A 25362-nucleotide genomic window follows, 5' to 3' on the forward strand; every position below is an offset into this window, starting at 1 on the left:
GCCTTCATTATAAAGGCCCACCTGATGACAGGTTTGTATCACTAGACCTTGGATCCGTCTGATGCAAGTGATTGGCACATATTGATTGGCAAAGCACTCTTCAAAATTCCAGCCCTTTTATCTTAACTTATCACTTATCTAATAGTAATAGCATCTGCTGGTGGGATATCAATGCAATCACCATATTCAAACTCGATCACACTTTATCTATTCTAGTTTCCCTGATTTGTGTGATCGGTTTCTCTTTCTATGCATATAAAATTTCTTCATTAGTGTGTGCAAAGTAAATTTTATCTGGTAGTGTGAATTTTTCTTCCACAACAGTTATAGGTACATACCAGTAGAAAATGATTATCATTGTAAATGGGTCAAAAAGAAGGATACTGATAGAGGTATTTCCTGTTCCTTTGTATTCTGCTTGTTTATAAGTTAAGACCTGGTGTGAAGTGCATAGAGTCAGATTCAAGAATGAGTGAGAAGAAAATGACAGGCAGGAAATTACCCCTAGCACCCTCTCCACCCCCCTGGGGCAGGAAGCAGGAGACTTTTTCTTTGGAAAATTTCATTTGCTCAGAAAAGGTCTTTTCAGCATCTGAAGGGCAGTCCCTCCTAGAATAATACAGAATTCAGGAAACAGAACAGACAGGGAGAGTTCCAGGTTAATAATTTTGCAGCTGACCTAGAGACTAATCAACCCAGGTTAAAAACAGGTAGTCAGAGGGCTCTGAGAGGAAGTCTCTTGGGGGGAAAATTGGGAGTCCGATATAATAGTGTATTTGAAAGAACATGTGAAAACAGAAACAATTAGAAACCCCAAGCAAAACAAAAAAGTTGTTTAAGAAAAAACACATTACATGTACAATATATGGTTCTGCATTGGCTAAATATTTGTATGGGCATAATTAAGTGTTGCTATTTACCATTATTGTTTAACCAAAAATTATTTTATAACTATATTGAGAAAACAAGGGAGGAGTGATAGAGGATAGGGTCAAAGAAATAAATGCTCACTTATTAAAGCAGGAAGCAAATAATGTGCAAATTTGTCAATCCAAGAAGTAGTACCCCAGATATACTACTTGGGAGATGCAGAAATAATACTATAAGGAATAGCTAAAAGTTTAAAATTGAGTGTCTTTCCTAGGAACCAAATTATGATCTTCATATACTATTTTGTACTGGTAAAGTGGAAAGGAATGAGGGCTGACTGGAGAAATGGGTGATCCCAGATCTGGGACAGGAAATGTACAACATGAGCCCATGATACCCTATAGTTCCAGAAAGCAAGGGAGCTTTCAAAGACTACTGGAGTCATATAAAAAAATATAGAAGCCAGCCTGAAGGATTCCAGTGAACAAAGATGGAAAAAATTTTAACGCCAAAAAGACATTTTCCAAAAAGACACACAAATGGCCAAGAGACATATGGAAAGATGTTCAATGTCCCCAATCAGGGAAATACAAATCAAAATTATAAGACACCACCTCACCCCTGTCAGAATGGCTAAAATAAAAAACACAAGAAACAAGTGTTGGGTGAGGATGTGGAGGCAAAGGAACCCTTTTGTACTATTGATAGGGATGCAAACTGGCACAGCCATACTGGAAAACAGTATGGAAGTTCCTCAGAAAGTTAAAAATAGATCTACGCTATGATCCAGTAATCACATTACTGGGTATTTACACAAAAAATGAAAAAAAAAACATTAATTCAAAGGGATCCATGCACCCCTATGTTTACTGCAGCATTATTTATAATAACCAAATTATGGAAGCAGCCCAAGTGTCCACCAATAAATGAATGGATAAAGATGTGATATGTAGAAACAATGGAATATTTTCCCACCATAAAAGAGAATGAGATCTTTCCATTTATAACAACATGGATAGAAACAAAACAAAAGATCAAATGAAAAAACAGACAAAACCAACAACAACAACAACAAAACAGAAACAGACTGATAAATACAGAAAACAAACTGGTGGTTGCCAGAGGGAATGAGGGTGGAGAGATGGATAAAATAGGTGATGAGAATTAAGAGGTACAAACCTCTAGCTATAAATCCATCAGAGAGATGTAAAGTACAGGATACAGAATATAGTCAAAAATATTGTAATACTGTATGGTGACAGGTGGTGACTATGCTTATTGTGGTGAGCACTGAGTAATGTACAGAATTGTCAGATCACTGTGTTGTACACCTGAAACTAATTTAACATTATGTCAAGTATATTTCAACAATTAAAAAAGAGAGGTGCCTAATCATATTTTCTTCCTGAGAAACAGTGCTAGCACAATTTAATTAATCCATCATTTTCCCCACTGAACTAAAATATTACATTTGACGGTGTATTAATTTTTTATTGTGCTCTTTTTCTCCTAGAGTCTTTACTTTGTTCCTCTAAATTATATATTTTTTCTGTTAATGCCATATTGATTTGATTATAATGGCTTTAATAAAATTTTTTATTACCTATTCTTCATTATTTATCATTTTAAAATAATAGAGTTTAATGCAATTTGATAAATAAATGTATAGGAATTCTAACTGCAAGTGCATTAAATTTATATAGTAACTTGCAAAAAAAAAAAGACATTTTTCACAGTAGGTTAAAAACAAAATCCAGCTAAATGTTCTTTAGAAGAAAAAACCTAAAATAGGAGAACCCAGAATGGTTGGAAAAAACAGACTAGAGAAAGATATATCTGGAACATAATAACCAAAAAAGTCTGGTGTAGCTATAATAATGACAAATAAAATAGTCTTCAAAGATTAAAAGCTTAACAGTGATAGAAGGAACAAATGGTCAGGAAGACACGATAATTTTAAACTTGCATGCTCCAAGAACAAGATATAAAAATGGGCCATTTTGTGTTGTCCCTGTTATAGCCAAAGCCCCAATGCTGAGAACAAATGACATTAAGATCCTACAGTTTATGCAAAAGGTAGTTCTTAAATGGTAGCAGAGGAGGCAACCATCAGACCTTTGCCCATCTTGAGATTATAGAAAGAAAGTATGATCATTGGTAGAGATCAGGTAGAAATAAGTGTAGGGTACACCAAAGGGACCACTTGGAGACCTTGACCCATGTCCTCTAGAATTGGGGGATAGAGGAGCTGATCTATGCCTAAGTTGTCCTAAGGCAAGAGGCCAGCTGGCTGTCCAAACCCCTAAAGGCAAGAGGAGTCTGCATTTCCATAGAAAAAGAAGCAAACGTTCCTGTATCCCATGGGCTGGATTGGACCCCTTGAGATAGAGCTACCTTTGGTTGACACGAGCAAGGTGACCCAAACCAGCAGGGTGAGTGTAGCTGAAGCACACAGCAGGCAAGAAAGAAAGAAAGAATCTGGTTCAAGACATAAAGTGGGTTCAAGACATAAAGTGAGCATTTCTGAGAGAGACTGCTATGTGCCAGGCCTCAAAAATGATTAGACAGGGTTCCTGTCTTTGTGATTTTGAGCCAATGGAGCATAAATATGTACTCAAAGAATTTCAGTATATTGTGATGTTGAGGAGGTTAGGTTTTGTCCTGTAGACACCGGATGAAACTGCTCTTGAAGGATTTAAGATCATGAGTGGCAACGTGGAGAATGGATATGGCAGGGCCAAATATGGAGGCAGAGAGACCAGTTAGATCATAATATCAGTTGCTAAACTCAGAATGAACCTTAAGGGCCTGACATAGGAAAGGGTAGTAAGTATGGAAAAGAAGAGGCAATTCAAGCAAACTTGGAGTAAAAGGCAAAAACCTCACTAATTCTGAAGACTGACAATTTAGAAATGGGTGTGAGGAAAGGATTCCAGATGACTTCTAGATTTCTGTGAGTGGCTTAAGGTAAAGTCTGTGGTAGTTAAAACCAAGAGACATTCGAGGTCACCCATCAAAGGAAGAAGAGTGAGCCACTGCTAGCAACCCAGGAGACTCCAGCCTGAGGTTGAGAATATTAGAAAGATCAGTCCAGGGTGTGGCCGTGGGTTTGAGCTATTGAAACCATGTTGAATCTTTGGATCTGAGGCTTTCCAAAAAAGCTAGGATGTCTATATGCTACTGATAGAGAATTCCACTGTTAGGTTTTCCATGTTAGGTTTATGAGGCAGGATTTCTATGATTAAAACATAATAGATAAATGCATACCTCATTGAGCGTCAACATGTCTTCTACTTTGGTAGCACCCCCTTCGGGCAGGGAAATTAACACAGTTTTGGCTATCTCCTTTAGAACCGTATCAATATGCATTTCACACAAGTCACTGATCTACCAACAAGAAAAATAAATGTAGAGGAAAACTCTTCTTTCATCCAAATGTACTTGAGTTATAAACTAATTTAGAGGGATATATCTAGAAACTTGGGCCTTGAGCCAAGCACAATTTGGTGAAAATTTTAAGAGTACATCTGCAAAGAAGGCTTAAAATGGAAATAAAGTTTTATAGAGCAAGCAAGCATCGTACCATAATCTCCTATGTGTTATCTCTTTTAATCCTTACTCTGGTCCATGACTCACTTACTGTCCAAGTTATATAGCTAAAGAAACAAAGGTTCAGATAAGTAAAATAACCTGGGAAGGAACACATACATAGCAAAAGGAAGATTGTTGTAGCTAGGTTTAGCTGACTCCCAAATCTCCAAGTTTTGTCTGTTATACAAGGCTGCCATCATAGATAGCACATCTAAAGGCATGCATAATCCACATAGCAAAGATGTCAGAAATCGATAGGCAGTCTCCAATTAGATGAATCCTCAACTAACTAATAGTAGATGTATTAATATTAATATTTAAGCATTATATTCTGCCATTTTCCACGGTCTACCATTATCCCATTTTCTAAACTGCACGGTGGAGATGAACCGCCATTTTAACAAATTGAAAGCAAGTAATTCAGAGATAAAAACAAAGCAACCCTAAATGAAAAGGTCCCAAAGCAGCAAGAGAAACATAAAGCATTATTTTTTTAACTTAATAGGAGTCCTTCTAGTTAAAAGTCACACCCTTTAGCTTTCATAGGTAAACAAACTATTCCTTATAGCCTGAGTATGAATGTATGTAGTTTTTTAAAATGTATGTATCATACCTTCTTTAAAAGTTGATTGAACATATTCAAAACTGAGTCAACCTCCTTAAAGAAGGTTTCCAGTGTTAAAGACGACCATGTTAATATTGTGAGCCCTTGTCTCAACACAGATTCCACCTAGAAAAAGAAGAAAAAAAAGTAGCAGCTTCCATGATTAGCAGGAATATCTGCGTTTACAAAAATTAAAAAAAAACAGCTTTCTTTTATTACCTGGAAATATCATATGTTATATTTCCTTAATTATATTTCCCTCCACTATACCTGGTAAAGGTGACTTTGCTTTTTAATCATCTTTGTCCATGAAGAATCATGGATTCTTAGAAAGTGCTCATTATTGAGATTTAGTTGTTTTTCAAAGGCAACAAAACTTGTTGACAAGAAATCACTCTATAGGAAAAATAAGGCTCTAATGTTGAACTAGAAAGACAGAAGATCCAGGCAAGAATAGATGTTCTAAAATCCATAATCTGTAGAACGGGGATCTAATTTTAAACAACAGGGAAATAATATAAACCTTTAGCATTACCAACCTTTTTCATTTTAGGGGTCATCAGATTGACAAACACCGAAGGTACTTCCTGACATAAGTCTTCATAATACTGCAGAAGACCCTGTTGAAAGTCAAAATGGTATGTGTGACTTTAATTTATTGTAAAGCAGGTCATATTTTCATCCATACCAGGAAGGTTTCATTATACCTGTTTCCTCATAGTCCTGCCAAGATTAAGGCTGCTTGCCTCAATTTAGATTAATTTATCATACTTTTTCTTCCCCTGTAAATTACCTTAACATATCCTTTAAACAGCAAGTCAGTGAAACTTTCTAAAGTTGCATGTTTTGTATTTATTATTTAATTATTTTTCGGTATTTTGCTATTTCAAATAGCTTGGATAATTATCTTTTCACAGTAGCTGTCATTATACATTTTTCCCCTTTCTGTTCCTTGTCTTCTGACACATTAAAGCATATTGTTACTGATGCCACACTTCTTTTCTTGAATCAAAATAAATGTATGCACAATCACAGTTAATAGGCTTTTCTGTTTTCTTTTAGATATTTTTTAGAGATGAACCATAATGATCAGTAAAAATTGATCATTTTGGGTTTTCGGAGTCAAGATGGAGGAGAAGCAGCAGGCTGAGACTACTTAAGGTAGCGGGAGATCAGCGAGATAGCTTATCTAAAGATTGCAAATACCTACAAATCCAACGCGAGATCGAAGAGAAGAACAGCAATTCTAGAAACAGAAAATCAACCACTTTCTGAAAGGCAGGACTGGCGGAGAAGTGAATCCAAAGCGACGGGAAGATAGACCGCGGGGGGAGGGGCCGGCTCCCGGCAAGCGGCGGAGCAACGGAGCACAAAATCAGGACTTTTAAAAGTCTGTTCCGCTGAGGGACATCGCTCCAGAGTCTTAACCGGGGTGAAGCCCACGCGGGGTCAGCGTGGCCTCAGGTCCCACAGGGTCACAGAAGGATCGGGGGTGTCTGAGTGTCGCAGAGCTTGCAGGTATTAGAACGGGGAAGCCGGCTACAGAGACAGAGCCGAGGAGTGAGCTCTAAGCTCGGGATTACCTTGAACCGGTCGCAGGCTTGGTCAGCTTGGAGCGCGGCAGGAGGCCAGGGTGACAGGAGTAACTGGGTGCTGTTCTCTGAGGGTGCACTGAGGAGTGGGGCCCCGGGCTCTAGGCTGCTCTGGGCCGGAGACTGGAAGGCCGCCATCTTCACTCCTACTCCTGTCCTCCAGAACTCTATGGAAAGCGCTCAGGGAACAAAAGCTCCCAAAAGCAAACCGGAGTGGATTACTCAGCCCGGCCCCTGGTAAGGGCGGTGCAACTCCGCTGGGGGCAAAAACGCTTGAGAATCACTACAACAGGCTCCTCCCCCAGAAGATCAACAAGAAACTCAGCCAGGACCAAATTCACCTACCGGGGAGTGCAGTTTCAATACCAAGGAGAGCAGCAGAATTCCAGAGGAGGAGAAAGCAAAGCACGGAGCTCATGGCTTTCTCCCCATGATTCTTTAGCCTTGCGGTTAATTTAATTTCTTTTTCTTTTTCAATTTTTTTTCTCTTCTACTGCTAAATTTTTTTAACTTTTACCCTTTTCTTTTTTAACGTTTTTTAACTAGTTTATCTAATATATATATATTTTTTTTTTCCTTTTTATATTTTTTCTTTATATGTTTTCTTCTTTTAATTGTTTCTTTTTTTTGTTTTCTTTCTGAACCTCTTTTTATCCCCTTTCTCCCCCCTCACGATTTGGGATCTCTTCTGATTTGGCTAAAGCATATTTTCCTGGGGTTGTTGCCACCCTTTTAGTATTTTACTTGCTCCTTCATATACTCTTATCTGGACAAAATGACAAGGTGGAAAAATTCACCACAAAAAAAAAGAACAAGAGGCAGTACCAAAGGCTAGGGACCTAATCAATACAGACATTGGTAATATGTCAGATCTAGAGTTCAGAATGACGATTCTCAAGGTTCTAGCCGGGCTCGAAAAAGGCATGGAAGATATTAGAGAAACCCTCTCGGGAGATATAAAAGCCCTTTCTGGAGAAATAAAAGAACTAAAATCTAACCAAGTTGAAATCAAAAAAGCTATTAATGAGGTGCAATCAAAAATGGAGGCTCTCACTGCTAGGATAAATGAGGCAGAAGAAAGAATTAGCGATATAGAAAACCAAATGACAGAGAATAAAGAAGCTGAGCAAAAGAGGGACAAACAGCTACTGGACCACGAGGGGAGAATTCGAGAGATAAGTGACACCATAAGACGAAACAACATTAGAATAATTGAGATTCCAGAAGAAGAAGAAAGAGAGAGGGAAGCAGAAGGTATATTAGAGAGAATTATTGGAGAGAATTTCCCTAATATGGCAAAGGAAACAAGCATCAAAATCCAGGAGGTTCAGAGAACCCCCCCCCCAAAATCAATAAGAATAGGTCCACACCCCATCACCTAATAGTAAAATTTACAAGTCTTAGTGACAAAGAGAAAATCCTGAAAGCAGCCCGGGAAAAGAAGTCTGTAACATCAATGGTAAAAATATTAGATTGGCAGCAGACTTATCCACAGAGACCTGGCAGGCCAGAAAGAGCTGGCATGATATATTCAGAGCACTAAACAAGAAAAACATGCAGCCAAGAATACTCTATCCAGCTAGGCTATCGCTGAAAATAGAAGGAGAGATTAAAAGCTTCCAGGACAAACAAAAACTGAAAGAATTTGCAAATAACAAACCAGCTCTACAGGAAATATTGAAAGGGGTCCTCTAAGCAAAGAGAGACCCTAAAAGTAGTAGATCAGAAAGGAACAGAGACAATATACAGTAACAGTCACCTTACAGGCAATACAATGGCACTAAATTCATATCTCTCAATAGTTACCCTGAATGTTAATGGGCTAAATGCCCCAATCAAAAGACACAGGGTATCAGAATGGATAAAAAAACAAAACCCATCTATATGTTGCCTACAAGAAACTCATTTTAAACGCGAAGACACCTCCAGATTTAAAGTGAGGGGGTGGAAAAGAATTTACCATGCTAATGGACATCAGAAGAAAGCAGGAGTGGCAATCCTTATATCAGATCAATTAGATTTTAAGCCAAAGACTATAATAAGAGATGAGGAAGGACACTATATCATACTCAAAGGATCTGTCCAACAAGAAGATCTAACAATTTTAAATATCTATGCCCCTAACGTGGGAGCAGCCAACTATATAAACCAATTAATAACAAAATCAAAGAAACACATCAACAATAATACAATAATAGTAGGGGATTTTAACACTCCCCTCACTGAAATGGACAGATCATCCAAGCAAAAGATCAACGAGGAAATAAAGGCCTTAAATGACACACTGGACCAGATGGACATCACAGATATATTCAGAACATTTCATCCCAAAGCAACAGAATACACATTCTTCTCTAGTTCACATGAAACATTCTCCAGAATAGATCACATCCTGGGTCCTAAATCAGGTCTCAACTGGTATCAAAAGATTGGGATCATTCCCTGCATATTTTCAGACCACAATGCTCTGAAGCTAGAACTCAATCGCAAGAGGAAATTTGGAAAGAACCCAAATACATGGAGACTAAACAGCATCCTTCTAAAGAATGAATGGGTCAACCAGGAAATTAAAGAAGAATTGAAAAAATTCGTGGAAACAAATGATAATGAAGACACAATGGTTCAAAATCTGTGGGACACAACAAAGGCAGTCCTGAGAGGAAAATATATAGCGGTACAAGCCTTTCTCAAGAAACAAGAAAGGTCTCAGGTACACAACCTAACCCTATACCTAAAGGAGCTGGAGAAAGAACAAGAAAGAAACCCTAAACCCAGCAGGAGAAGAGAAATCATAAAGATCAGAGCAGAAATCAATGGAATAGAAACCAAAAAAACAATAGAACAAATCAACGAAACTAAGAGCTGGTTCTTTGAAAGAATTAATAAGATTGATAAACCCCTGGCCGGACTTATCAAAAAGAAAAGAGAAAGGACCCAAATAAATAAAATCATGAATGAAAGAGGAGAGATCACAACGAACACCAAAGAAATACAGACAATTATAAGAATATACTATGAGCAACTCTATGCCAACAAATTTGACAATCTGGAAGAAATGGATGCATTCCTAGAGACATATAAACTACCACAACTGAACCAGGAAGAAATAGAAAGCCTGAACAGACCCATAACCAGTAAGGAGATTGAAGCAGTCATCAAAAATTTCCAAACAAACAAAAGCCCAGGGCCAGACGGCTTCCCAGGGGAATTCTACCAAACATTTAAAGAAGAACTAATTCCTATTCTCCTGAAACTGTTCCAAAAAATAGAAATGGAAGGAAAACTTCCAAACTCATTTTATGAGGCCAGCATCACCTTGATCCCAAAACCAGACAAGGATCCCATCAAAAAAGAGAACTACAGACCAATATCCTTGATGAACACAGATGCAAAAATTCTCACCAAAATACTAGCCAATAGGATTCAACAGTACATTAAAAGGATTATTCACCACGACCAAGTGGGATTTATTCCAGGGCTGCAAGGTTGGTTCAACATCCGCAAATCAATCAATGTGATACAACACATTAATAAAAGAAAGAACAAGAACCATATGATACTCTCCATAGATGCTGAAAAAGCATTTGATAAAGTACAGCATCCCTTCCTGATCAAAACTCTTCAAAGTGTAGGGATAGAGGGCACATACCTCAATATTATCAAAGCCATCTATGAAAAACCCACCGCAAATATCATTCTCAATGGAGAAGAACTGAAAGCTTTTCCGCTAAGGTCAGGAACACAGCAGGGATGTCCATTATCACCACTGCTATTCAACATAGTACTAGAAGTCCTAGTCTCAGCAATCAGACAATAAAAGGAAATTAAAGGAATCCATATTGGCAAAGAAGTCAAACTATCACTCTTCGCAGATGATATGATACTATATGTGGAAAACCCAAAAGACTCCACTCCAAAACTGCTTGAACTTGTACAGGAATTCAGTAAAGTGTCAGGATATAAAATCAATGCACAGAAATCAGTTGCATTTCTCTACACCAACAACAAGACAGAAGAAAGAGAAATTAAGGAATCAATCCCATTTACAATTGCACCCAAAACTATAAGATACCTAGGAATAAACCTAACCAAAGAGGCTAAGAATCTATACTCAGAAAAGTATAAAGTACTCATGAAAGAAATTGAGGAAGACACAAAGAAATGGAAAAATGTTCCATGCTCCTGGATTGGAAGAATAAATATTGTGAAAATGTCTATGCTACCTAAAGCAATCTACACATTTAATGCAATTCCTATCAAAGTACCATCCATATTTTTCAAAGAAATGGAACAAATAATCCTAAAATTTATATGGAACCAGAAAAGACCTCGAATAGCCAAAGGAATATGGAAAAAGAAAGCCAAAGTTGGTGGCATCACAATCCCGGACTTCAAGCTCTATTACAAAGCTGTCATCATCAAGACAGCATGGTACTGGCACAAAAACAGACACATAGATCAATGGAACAGAATAGAGAGCCCAGAAATAGACCCTCAACTCTATGGTCACCTCATCTTCGACAAAGCAGGAAAGAATGTCCAATGGAAAAAAGACAGCCTCTTCAATAAATGGTGTTGGGAAAATTGGACAGCCACATGCAGAAAAATGAAATTGGATCATTTCCTTACACCACACACGAAAATAGACTCAAAATGGATGAAGGACCTCAATGTGAGAAAGGAATCCATCAAAATCCTTAAGGAGAACACAGGCAGCAACCTCTTCGACCTCAGACACAGCAACATCTTCCTAGGAACATCGCCAAAGGCAAGGGAAGCAAGGGCAAAAATGAACTATTGGGACTTCATCAAGATCAAAAGCTTTTGCACAGCAAAGGATACAGTTAACAAAACCAAAAGACAACTGACAGAATGGGAGAAGATATTTGCAAACGACATATCAGATAAAGGGCTAGTGTCCAAAATCTATAAAGAACTTAGCAAACTCAACACCCAAAGAACAAATAATCCAACCAAGAAATGGGCAGAGGACATGAACAGACATTTCTGCAAAGACGACATCCAGATGGCCAACAGACACATGAAAAAGTGCTCCATATCACTCGGCATCAGGGAAATACAAATCAAAACCACAATGAGATATCACCTCACACCAGTCAGAATGGCTAAAACTAACAAATCAGGAAATGACAGATGCTGGCGAGGATGTGGAGAAAGGGGAACCCTCCTACACTGTTGGTGGGAATGCAAGCTGGTGCAACCACTCTGGAAAACAGCATGGAGGTTCCTCAAAATGTTGAAAATAGAACTACCCTATGACCCAGCAATTGCACTACTGGGTATTTACCCTAAAGATACAAATGTAGTGATCCAAAGGGGCACATGCACCTTAATGTTTATAGCAGCAATGTCTACAATAGCCAAACTATGGAAAGAACCTAGATGTCCATCAACAGATGAATGGATAAAGAAGATGTGGTATATATACACAATGGAATACTATGCAGCCATCAAAAGAAATGAAATCTTGCCATTTGCGACGACGTGGATGGAACTAGAGGGTATCATGCTTAGGAAATAAGTCAATCGAAGAAAGACAACTATCATATGATCTCCCTGATATGAGGGAGAGGAGATGCAACATGGGGGGTTAAGGGGGTAGGAGAAGAATAAATGAAACAAGATGGGATTGGGAGGGAGACAAACCATAAGTGACACTTAATCTCACAAAACAAACTGAGGGTTGATGGGGGGAGGGGGTTGGGAGAGAGGGGGTGGGGTTATGGACATTGGGGAGGGTATGTGCTATGGTGAGTGCTGTGAAATGTGTAAACCTGGCAATTCACAGACCTGTACCCCTGGGGATAAAAATATATGTTAAAAAAAATTAATTAAAAAAAATTTTGATCATTTTGTAATTTATTGCATGGTGTGTTGGGAAATGTGGATTCAGGTTAATTTTTCCCAAAATAAATAATATTAAGCTGTTTCAAAGTTTACTTAATAGTTTTGAAGTTATTAATTCCTTTCCTCCTTTTCTGTTCCCACTCTCCTAGTTGCACATTAGTATTTTATTACTATAAAGAAGGAACAAGGGAATATAACACTGTATGTTAACATATTGGAATATAAAATAAAGCAAAATAAAATAAAGAATAAACAAGGGAACAGAATAAATGCTCAGAAATAAATCCATGTGCATATGGCCCATTAATGTACAAAGAAGCAAAAATATACAAAGGAGCCAAAACTACACAATAGTAAAAGGGCAGTCTCTTTAATAGTGTTGGGAAAACTAGACAATCACATGCAAAAGAATGAAACTGGACACCTATCTTACACACACACACACACACACACACACACACACACACAAATCAACTCAAAATGGATTAAAGACTTAAGTTTAAGACATGAAACTATAAAACTCCAACAAGAAAACATGGAGGTAAACTCTTTGACATCAGTCCTGGCAGTGATTTTTGGATTTAACACCAAAACCACAAGCAACAATAGCAAAAAGAAACCAATGGACTATATAAATGAAAAGCTTCTGCACAACAAAGGAAACCATCAACAAAATGAAAAGGCAGCTATGGAATGGGAAACAATATTTACAAATCATATATCTGATAAAGGGTTAATAGCTGAAATATATAAGGAACTAACTCACACAACTCAATAACCAAAAACTCCAACAATCCAGTTAAAACATTTGCAAAGGAACTGAATGGGCATTTTTCCAAAGAAGTCACACAAATGGCCAATAGGTCCATGAAAAGGTAGTCAATATCCCTAACCATCTGGGAAATGCAAATCAAAACCACAGTGAAATGGTATGTCACACCTGTTAGAATGGTTTTTATTTATTTAAGTTATTTATTTATTTCATTTATTTTATTATTTTTTATGTTTTATTTTCAATTTTATTTTAATTATTTATTTTATGTAATCATTAAATTTATTTAATTAATTAAAATTAAACCTGTTAGAATGGTTATCTCAAAAAAGACAAGAGATAACAAGTGTTGGCCAGGATATGCAGAAAAGAGAACCCTCATGCACTGTTGGTGTGGATCTAAATTGGTGCAGCCACTGTGGAAAACAGTATGGAGGTTCCGCAAAAAGTTCAAAATAAAAATGCCACATGATGTGCGCAATCCCACTTCTAAATGTAGATCTAGAGGAAATGAAATCAGGATCTCGAAGAGATATCTGCACTCCCATGTTCATTGCAGCATTATTTACAACAACCAAGACATGGAAACATCCATCAATAGATGAATGGATAAAGAAAATATGGTATATATACATAATGGAATATTATTCAGCCATGAGAAAGACATCCTGCCATTTGCACCAACATGGATGGACCTTGAAAGCCTTATGCTAATTGAAATAAGGCAGACAGAGAAAGACAAATACTGTATGGTCTCACTTATATGCGGAATTTTAAATAGCTGAATTTGTGAAAACAGTAGAAAAGTGGTTGCCAGGGTTTGGGGGTGGGGAGGGAATAAGAAGAGGTGGGTAAAAGGGTACAATCTTTCAGGTGTAAGATGAATAAGGACTGAAGATCCAATGTATAATGTGGTGTCTGTAACTAATAACACTATGTCATCTAATTGAATTTTGCTAAGAGAGTAGGACTTAAACATTCTCACCAAAAAGAAACAAATATATGTGTATATACAAACAAATATATACTGTTTCTTTTTGGTTTAATATATACATATATATATCAATATATAATATATAGGGGCGCCTGGGTGGCTCAGTGGGTTAAGCCACTGCCTTCAGCTCGGGTCATGATCTCAGGGTCCTGGGATGAAGCCCTGCATCGGGCTCTCTGCTCAGCGGGGAGCTTGCTTCCTCCTCTCTCTATCTGCCTGCCTCTCTGCTTGCTTGTGATCTCTCTCTGTCAAATAAATAAATAAAATCTTTAAATATATATATATATATATATATATATATAATATATAGATGTATATGTATAATATATAGATAGATAATAGATATATATCTAAATACATATATATCTTATAGTATACATAATATATAGATGAATGAACTACATGAGAGGAATCCTTTCATAATGTATATTCATATCAAATCATCATGATGTATACTTTAAATATCTTACAATTTTACTTATCAACCATTCGTCAATAAAGCTGAAGAAAAATGAAAAGAATCAACAAAGTAAAAAATTATCTCTCACTACCATATCAGCACAACTGCTATGATTTTTTTTTTTCACAAAAAAAAACCTCCTTCAAAAATAATTTTAAAATATAATCTATCTTGTGGCACCTGGGTGGCTCAGTCAATTGGGCATTGGGCTCTTGGTTTCAGCTCAGGTCATGATCTCAAAGTCAAGGATGGAGCCCCAAGTCAGGCTCTGCGCTTAGTTGGCCTCAGATTCTTTCTCCCTTTGCCTTCCCTCCCCTCTCCCCTCCTGCTTATGGTTGTGCATGCTCTCTTTTTCTCTCACTCTCTCTCATATAAATAAATAAAATCTTTGAAATATATGTATATAATCTCTTACCTGCAAATGCAATTTGTCTGCTTTCAATTTACTTTCCAATTTTAGCAATTTCTTTGCCTGTTCTGGTACATCCAACTTCATTTTTATCATGCACTTGGTTTCCCGAACAACTTCCAGAATTTTGGGATCAAAATTAACCAGCAACTTCCCGGTTTCTGGGTGTCGCACAAAAAGTGTGGCTTGTAAAGCTACAAATAAACAATTATTGACATTATTGACATTAGCTTTTCTGGGTTTCTCTTCTGCTTCCAGCCATGCTTACACACCTCCCTTCCCCACTGGGTGCTGACTTCTTAATAGAACAATAGTGTTGGATACCCCGGTGATGAGGCATAGCATCTGACATGTGTCTGTGCTCAAAACTTAAATAAGGGAATGCAGTATGTCTGCAAACCCATAAAATCAGATCCGGAGAGATAAAAATGAATGAAGAACAGATAGCCTTCATGCTATAAACAGCAACACTTTTCTGAGTGGGTCTAAGAGAGCTATAATACAATGTAGTTTCTTTTAATGGATTGTGATTTCATGCACCTCTGGGAGAGAACTGTGTGCACAAGTATAAAATAGGACATACTTCATATGACAAACCCTTTTCCACAATGAACCCCAAACTGCTCCTTTAAAGGAAGAATTAAGCCTTCATCTTGAAAGTCTGCTAAATAAGCACAACATCAGTAAGATATATTTATTAAAGACCATGGCATTGTGAGCTTCTAGGAGATAAAGACTTTTTTTATGCTACACCTAAACTACTACCTGAACATCATTCATATAAATAGGAATTTGCGGGCATGCTTTTGATTATGAATTGAAATATATAATCCCGGCTAGTGGTGAGTAGCCTTAGCTAAATTGTTATCCTAACATGAATTACTTCTAGAGGCATAATAATAACACACTTCTAGATGAGTATGTGCTAGCCTAAATTATATCTTATATTAACAAACATTACTAACAGGAGAATTTCTTATGTATCTTCCAAGCCTCACATTACTTCACAGAATGTGGCTGCATCTATTTTCTAGTATAATGAAATCGTCTATATATTCCTTTGAAGTTAGCTGACTTTTATTCATCAGATAACATTAGTCTTGAAATGGTTCTTAATGATGCTGGTTGTACGAGGATTTCAACTAAAATTCTTACCTAATCCACGTGGAATCTTTTTAAAATTGAGCCAGAAATCATTTATCCTCCCAAGTAAATTCCAAAATAACCTTGGAACACTCATGCAATGAAATCTATCTTCCTTAAGGCTGTACTGAGCTTTCTTCAAAGGACAAAATGGTCAGCAAGACCACTAAGAATTATGACAACCAGGAAGTCAGCTCCAGGACTGAGTGACATTTCATTCAACTTCATAGACCAACAATCTACGAGAGGCCAGTTCCTCAATTATTATTCCAAGTTTCTATATGGTTAAATATAGCCACATCAATATAACAAGAAGCCTTGCAGAACAATTCATTTCCACTAACCTGTGTTCATAGGAAAGGCAGATTTAAACTGTAGCTTTGCCACTTCCAAGCTGCGTGATGAGCTTGTGCAAGTGATGTAATCTCTTAGTACCTCAGTTTCCTCATATATAAAATGAGGATAAATACAGCTCCTCGTAGGGTCGCCATGAGGAAAAAGGAAGCTTCATGTGTAAACTGCTTTGACTGGCACAGGGTAAGGACTCTATAAGTGTTGGAATCACTGACTGTTATTTAAAGTATACAAGATGAAACAGACAGAGACAGTATCCTTGGAATGTGAAGGGGATTTGAGACAGATCCCTGAAGCAGTAAGTGTCATGGGAAAGATGAGCAGATAAAGTGTGTACAGGAGGAAGAATAAGGAAGGGCTACATTGAAGAGGTGACTGGTGAACTTGTTTTTGAACATGGGCTCGTAAAAGGAAAAACAATCAGGACAAATGAAAAGTAGAAAAGCATATGATATTATAGAAGCAAGATAACACCTGCTCCATACTTCAGTTAACAGTTCTGTTTTGTCCTTCTCCATAACGTGAACGTTAAGTTTCTCTTGATACTCCTTGAGAGTTTTGCTCGTTAGCTAGTTTTCAGTAGGATCCATAGGGTCCTACCATACTCATTACCCAGAAACGCCTGGGCTGTACAAGTGGCTTACTAATGGCTAAACTAAGGGGCCAGGCGGGGAAGACAACCTGCAGGGTTGGGACCCTGTCCTCCAGGATGCAGGCATGAGCTAATCAATGAATGGCAATAGTGACATGTCCTCCAACAGCTAAAATATATGGGTCTGGAACCAATGGGCAGAAAAAGAGCGGCCCTTCTTATGATCCCTCGCAATGACCCAACCGTAGGATTTGTGCTTCCTGTGTCTGCAATTTTGTACTCTGCTGGAGTGGGGATCCTGGCCTGGGAGGAAGAAACCTTTCTGTCTGGGGTTACGGTCAGGGTTCCACCAAGATTATAGATAAGAGCTTAAGGTTAAAATGGCACAAAGCAGGAACCTGAACCAACCAACAACTGAGCCCCCACAGTAACAAACATTACAGGTGATGGCAGCATGGATGCATGATGGCTTGAAACCGCCCACCCCCTGCCTCACACTTGACTCCACCCAACACTTTGGCACCCTGCAGAGGTACTCAGGCACAGCCCTAATACTGTGAATTTCCTGGAGCTCAAAAGTGAAGTTAAATTCGCTTATAGAAAAAGAAAGAATGGAAGGGGAGGAGGAAGACAAGCAAAGTGCAATTCTTTCTCCCCTGATCAGGACTGAGATTTGAATCTATAAAATGATAAAACTGAATATGAAAACTTCCCCCAAGTCTATGGAGAAATATCTATAAAGAGTCTCAATAGTTACTTTTAAATGCTGCTTTTTTAGTGGGAGGTCACAATCGAAGTATATCAACTTTAAGATGATGGCAAATTTCACTTATACAATCAGAATACTAGTAAGAACTATAAAAAAAATTATATCATCCCCAAATCTAAAAGTAACTATTGTAATATTGTATTAAAGTAATGTACAAATTCTCCAGAACCATGACTTCGTTCAAAATCACCTAATACCCCTCCACAGCATCACCGCGTGTCTTATACGCACCATATTGTAACTGCGAGATTTCTCTGACCCAAGCTGTGTGATAGACCACCTCGAATTCCACCAGAACATAGGAAATTTTGTTATACTGACGTATGACAGCTTTACCTTCCGCACTTGACAAAATTTCTGAGTTTTTCTGGGAAAAAAAATATTTCTAATTAAAAGACTGCTGATTGTTTTCCTATCCCAAGCAGAAAGCTGCTGGTATTTAAAATGTCATCAAATAATTATGACTTAGATTTTGCCTCAGAGTAAAACAGAGATGAGGAAAGCCGTACAAACTAGAGACGGAAGTAGGGAAACTTCACTGGTGGAAAGGGAACATTGGAAAAGGACTTAAGAAAGAAAGATCTCTAGCCTTAACAGCCCGCCAGGCTGAGAGCCTCTGCCTTCAACTCTCTGTTCTCTCCCCACAATTCTGGATAAGATGTCAATTTTGTATTTTCTATACTGTGTAGGTTTGAAATATTTAATTAATAATAATACTAAATAAAAAGGAAAAAAAAATACAATGGACTCATTTTCCTTGACCTGTGAGTATCAGGGAAAATTCCCAAATTCCAGCACTGAAAAAAAAAAAAAAAGTAACTGTATATCAAAAAACAAAAACCAAATTTCTTTAGGTAAACATCGAATGTTTTATGCTTTGAATGGCAGATGTCAAAAACAGGGCAATCTGGGCTCTGTCATGCAGAGTCAATTAACAATGGAGTCCCCACCCTGGCCACTTTTTTAAGACCAGGCTTTGAATTTTTTTACAAATAGTGAGAACAGTAAAATGATTGACAGCAGCCAAACAGAAACAATGGAAACTTAACAGCCAAGAATGCTTAAATATTAAAATTACTTGTAAGACTATTTTTAGTACTTATTTTGTCCTGCATTTGGGTATAAGATGCTACCCTAAGCAAACCAACTCTACTTTGTGAGTCTGTCTCTTTACAAAATCAAACCAAACCAAAAACAAAGAGAGGGCAAACTGGCAATTTCAGAATAACAATGGGGCCTAAGAGTACCGTGGGGCTTTTCAGAAATCTAATAATTTTAAGGACACAGAAAAGTCATGTAACTCTTTTATACTTCGCTCTAGATCTCAATTCCTAATTCAGGAACATACTAAGAGTTGTCTTCACCTTCCCTAATACATGTCAGTGACCCATCCGTCCACACATAGAAGAAATCTTCAAGACTACGCCGAGACTTTATTATTTTCAAAACAATGACTCTTTAAAAGCCTTGATAAAGTGTCCTGTATTATTAAAAGGCATAAGATTATAAGATGTCCCCCCTGAAAGATTAACTGTAATTAAGTGAGCTTACCTACCGAAACATGAGAGGATTGGTTTAGTCTCCCTCAAGCATCTTTATAAATTAAATTTTCTTTGCCTCGTGAAAGCAGTAGCTCTAACTACTTTATTGGACACAAACATTACAGGATAAAATATACATCTTGTATTAAAACCACCATAATCCTCGTACTGTAAATGTGACTACTGGCTTACAAAGAAATAGTTGATGGGTTCACTGATCCGCCGGTACAGCTGCCTCACCCAAAGTATTTTTCCTGCTATGGGGGGCATGTCGCGAGCAAGGGGAGGGTCATCTTTTTGAGAATGATAGAGCTGTAATTAAAGATCTGGTATTAATGTTTAAAATTCAGTACAATGGAAAATGCCAAAAGTATTCAATACATTTGTATTCCTATGTTTTACACACGGGAGGTAATGCAAAAATATGTAAATGCCCTTCAGCAATAATCTGCGGCTCTGAAACTATGATGTTTACAATATATGACATTTAATTCTCTCTTAACCCTTCCTTCCCATGACATGTACCTTTTTTCTATATTTCATCCCAAACCTTAAGGAGTTCTTCAAATAAGGAAGTACATGAGCTATATTTAATTATTATAATATGCTTCAGAGCCCATATTTCTGTACACAGAGATATTAACTTCAATGGGCTTTCCTATACACACATAAATGCTGTTGCAGAAATTTAAAAAAAAAAAAAAAAAAAACAGTTGTGAAGAGCACGGGGCTGCAAAGCTGACTGTCCAATGACATAAACTGTCAACACCGTCCCACACAGAGAAGGGCACGTCGGAAGTACTTAGCAGTGAAGGGATCATTCTGGGAAGCTTAGCACAAGATAAGTATGGCAGATACTTTCACTTTGTACCAAAGTACTATTCTGGGAGCGCCTGGGAGGCTTAGTTGGTTGTGTCTGCCTTTGGCTCGGGTCATGATCTCCAGATCTGGGTCCTGGGATCGAGACCGGTGTCCAGCTCCCTGCTCAGCAGGGAGTCTCTCTCTCTCTCTCTCTCTCTCTCTCTCTCTGCCGCTCCCCATTACTTGCTCTCTCTCTCTCTCTAAAATAAATAAATAAAATCTTTTTTAAAAAGCTGAAGTACTATTCTATTTACAAAAACAATCCTTGCCTTCTTAGTAGCTTCGAGTTCAGACACATAAAACTGAAGAATACGCTCAATTGTGTGGTTTATTTCTGACTGAAGACAGGGGATTTGCAGCTTCTGGAATCTGAAAGTAATGGAAGGTGAATAATTAAAAGTAAATGAGAAACATACTTAAGAATTGCTGCCATCCTAAAAATCCATTCATTCACTCATTTTGACAAATACTCATATCAGGCCTCACCCACTGACCCAGGAGTCAGAGAGGAACAGGACAGGTGTCACTCCAGCCCTCTTGGAACATCCAGTTATGTTACAGAAAAGGCAGTTTTAGTCAAGAGTTAGGTAAATAATTATTTAAATTACAAGGATTACAGAAATGTACATATCGGGGAACCCAGCCAAGTCTGGGGAATCGAGGAAGACTTCCCTTAGAAGGAGACATTTAAACTGAAATTGAGAAAATGAGTAAAGGTGGGGTGGTGGTGGCGGTTGGCTCAGCAAAGATGGAGGCCAGCACACTGAGCCTCCCTCTGCCACATCATACCAATGATCTGTCAGTCAAATATCACTTCCCCCGTCAGGCTAAGTGATGCACAGGAAACACTAGGAGAGTAACATCCTAATAATACAGTGAATTTACACCAGTGCACTGGAGGTAAAAAGAGAGACAGATGGACAGCAAGATAGATAGAGACACAGAGAGAAATTGCCAAGAAATTGGTACTGCCATCTGTCTGTACAATACTTACATTTGTCAAATCATTTTAATATGTCTTGTTTAACTCTCTCAGTGGGGTCATGAGGTAAGGTCTCATAGGTATGTCCATTATCACAGAGACATGGAACTGCAGCAAAACTGGGCCCAAAACCAGAGGCACTGGCACTCAGGAAAGAGTTCCCACAGGGTCCCTAACATAGGCCATGAGCCCTCCCTGAGCTCAAAGGAAATGGCCTGTAGTCCAGGCTGTCCTTCCTGCCCTTTAGGGGAGCACTGTTGTCAGGATAGAGGAAAAAGAAGCAGCAGGACAACTCTGGAGGGAAAATGGGAAGTTGGAGGATCTATTACCCTTAGATAATTTCACTTTTGGAAATCCTTGCAGTATGCAGAATTAAATATTATTTGCTCCTTTTCCAATAATGTCTATGAAGTTAACCTCAAATATATTACATAGCTGGAGGAAAAAAATCATGTGAAATAATTCCATTCTCTTATTGGAAGACTTTCTTCTTCAAAAAATGCAATGAAAAATATCATACCATATTTCACATTCTTACCAGTCTACTTAATGGTAATTGAAAGATTAATGTTTATAAGTCTTAAAGTTTACAGAGGAGAGATTTCCAAAAATATCGTATTTGAAAATTGTATTTTCAGATATAAAGTTATCACACCTAGAAACTACACCACTTAACGCATTATAAATACCTTTGAAGCAGCTGAAGGGCCTGTTGAGAAGATAAGATTTTTCCAAAAGTACTGTTCATAAATGCCTGTATTTGTATCTAAAATAAAATATGAATATTCCATTGAGTGGGGGCATTAAGGAAGAGATTGATTTTGTTTAACAACAATTAATAATTTTTCTACAGAATCAAAATAACCTGAAACACATTTACCACCTAAGCACCTGGAACTGCACTATCCAGGATGGGGGCCCCATGTGGCCACTGAGCGCTTGAAGTGTCCCTACTTGGAAGTGAGATGTGCTCTCAAGTAAAATGGTCACGAGATTTCAAAGGCTTAGCACACACACACCACAAGCACGTAAACTACCTTAATGATTTTTATCTCAACATGTAAAATGATAATACTTTGAAAATTGGGGTTGGAACAAAGTGTATTATTAAAATTAATTTCACCTGCTTCTTTCAACTCCTATTCATGTGGCTACTAGAAAAATTAAAATTACATATGTGGTTTGCATTTGTTGCTTATTATTTACTGGATATGACTGACCTAGAGATTTATAAAAGGAGTGCATGTCCCTTACCAAGCATATTTCTCAGATCATTTCATCCATTCCTGATTAAAACACTTCAAAGTATAGGGATAGAGGGAACATTCTGAACTTCATAAAATCTATCTATGAAAGACACACAGCAAATATCATCCTCAATGGGAAAAAGCTTGCAGCCTTCCCTTTGAGATCAGGAACACGACAAGGATGCCCACTCTCACCACTCTTGTTCAGCATAGTATTAGAAATCCTAGCAACAGCAATCAGACAACAAAGAGAAATAAAAGGTATCCAAATTGGCAATGAAGAAGTCAAACTCTCTCTCTTCGCAGATGATATGATACTTTATACGGAAAACCCAAAAGACTCCGCCCCCAAACTACTAGAACTCATACAGCGATTCAGTAACGTGGCAGGATACAAAGTCAATGTACAGAAATCAGTGGCTTTCTTATACACTAACAATGAAAATACAGAAAGGGAAATTAGAGAATCGATTCCATTTACTATAGCACCAAGAACCATAAGATACCTGGGAATAAACCTAACCAAAGAGGTAAAGGATCTGTACTTGAGGAACTACAGAACACTCATGAAAGAAATTGAAGAAGACACAAAAAGATGGAAGACCATTCCATGCTCTTGGATCGGAAGAATAAACATTGTTAAAATGTCTATACTGCCTAGAGCAATCTATACTTTTAATGCCATTCCAATCAAAATTCCACCAGTATTTTTCAAAGAGCTGGAGCAAATAATCCTAAAATTTGTATGGAATCAGAAGAGACCCCAAATTGCTAAGGCAATGTTGAAAAAGAAAAACAAAACTGGGGGCATCACGTTACCTGATTTCAAGCTTTACTACAAAGCTGTGGTCACCAAGACAGCACAATACTGGAACAAAAACAGACACATAGACCAGTGGAACAGAGTAGAGAGCCCAGATATGGACTCTCAACTCTATGGTCAAATAATCTTCAACAAAGCAGGAAAAAATGTAGAGTGGAAAAAAGACAGTTTCTTCAATAAATTGTGCTGGGAAAATTGGACAGCTATATGTAGAAGAATGAAACTCGACCATTCTCTTACACCATACACAAAGATAAACTAGAAATGGATAAAAGACCTCAGTGTGAGGCAGGAATCCCTCAGAATCCTAGAGGAGAACATAGGCAGTAACCTCTTCGATATGAACCACAGCAACTTCTTTCAAGATATGTCTCCAAAGGCAAAGGAAACAAAAGTGAAAATGAACTTTTGGGACTTCATCAAGATCAAAAGCTTCTGCACAGCAAAGGAAACAGTCAACAAAACAAAGAGGCAACCCACAGAATGGGAAAAGATATTGACAAACGACAGTACAGACAAAAGGTTGATATCCAGGATCTATAAAGAACTTATCAAACTCTAAGCATATTGGGAGAGCAACATAATGACACTGTCGATGCCCAGGGTCAACAGGTGTCATTTTCCAACACTGCTGCTCTCAGAAACCCCTTTGCAACATTAAGGAAGAACAAGAAGAGGAAAATATTTTTCCAAAACTCCCACCGTCCTTCGCAATGAACTCCGAACTCCTGGTACCCAACTAATGGAACTGACGCAATCTTTCCAAATTATTTTCACTTATAAATTGGTACAGTCTACTAATATAGGCCATGTTTTTTAATCAAAATTTGGGAAAGGAAGGAAAATTTAAACACTGACACTTCTTTGAAACTATTAAAAATTTAAGATGGCCTCTAAATATACTGAAAGCTAAAATTTGTACCTAAGGCCACAGAAAAGCTTTTATAACATATAATTTTTATTAATAAATCACAAAAATATGGGATGCAGCAAAAGTAGTTGAAAGAGGGAAGTTTATAGCAACACAGGCCTACCTCAAGAAGCAAGAAAAATCTCAAATACACAACATAACCTTATCCATAAAAGAGCTAGAAAAAGACCAAATAAAATCCAAAACTAGCAGAAGGAAGGAATCAAGAATTTTATAGAAGAAATTACATTAAAACTGAAAACAAAACAAACAAAAAAAAACAATAGAACGGATCAATGAAGGCAGTAGCTCATTCTTTGAGAAGATCAACAAAATTGATAAATCTCTAGCCAGAATCATAAAAGGAAAAGAGAGAGAGAAAAAGAGGACTCAAATAAACAAAATCATTAATGAAAGAGGAGAGCTGAGGCGCCTGGGTGGCTCAGTGGGTTAAAGCCTCTGCCTTTGGCTCGGGTCATGATCCCACGGTCCTGGGATCAAGCCCCGCATCGGGCTCTCTGCTCAGCAGGGAGCCTGCTTCCTACTCTCTCTCTCTGCCTCTCTCTCTGCCTGCCTCTCTGCCTACTTGTGATCGCTCTGTCAAATAAATAAAATCTTAAAAAAAAAAAAAAGAGGAGATCTAATAACCAACACTACAGAAGTACAAACAATTGTAACAGCATATTACGAAAACCTATATACCAACAAACTGGACAACTTAGAAGAAATGGATAAATTCCTAGAAACATATAACTTGGCAAAACTAAATTAGGAAGAAATAGAAAATTTGAAATGAGTAGTTACTAGCAATGAAATTGAATCATTAATCAAAAGACTCTCAATAAACAAAAGCCCAGGATCAGACTGCATCACAGACAAACTTTACCAAACATTTAATTAATTCTTCTTCTCAAACTATTCCAAAAAATACAAGAGGAAGGAAAACTTCCAAATTCATTCCATGAGACCAGTAACACCCT

General features: G+C 37.6%; 1 protein-coding gene across 4 annotated transcripts in view; it reads right to left on the bottom strand.

Annotated features, from left to right (window-relative positions):
* The window catches only part of DNAH8 (dynein axonemal heavy chain 8), a 332430-nt gene that overhangs the window by 247002 nt on the left and 60066 nt on the right, over window positions 1-25362 (bottom strand). For all 4 annotated transcript variants that reach the window (XM_032862300.1, XM_032862303.1, XM_032862302.1 and 1 more), the window contains 8 exons: window positions 22092-22168; window positions 20690-20789; window positions 19752-19871; window positions 18250-18385; window positions 15167-15354; window positions 5605-5685; window positions 5075-5191; window positions 4138-4257 (listed from right to left, as the gene is read on the bottom strand). In XM_032862300.1, coding sequence (XP_032718191.1) covers window positions 4138-4257; window positions 5075-5191; window positions 5605-5685; window positions 15167-15354; window positions 18250-18385; window positions 19752-19871; window positions 20690-20789; window positions 22092-22168 — 939 coding nt within the window. The remainder of the gene's footprint in view (window positions 1-4137; window positions 4258-5074; window positions 5192-5604; window positions 5686-15166; window positions 15355-18249; window positions 18386-19751; window positions 19872-20689; window positions 20790-22091; window positions 22169-25362) is intronic.

This window comes from Lontra canadensis, unplaced genomic scaffold, assembly GCF_010015895.1.
Source record: "Lontra canadensis isolate GAN:19392208 unplaced genomic scaffold, GSC_riverotter_1.0 scaffold23, whole genome shotgun sequence".
Taxonomy (NCBI): domain Eukaryota; kingdom Metazoa; phylum Chordata; class Mammalia; order Carnivora; family Mustelidae; genus Lontra; species Lontra canadensis.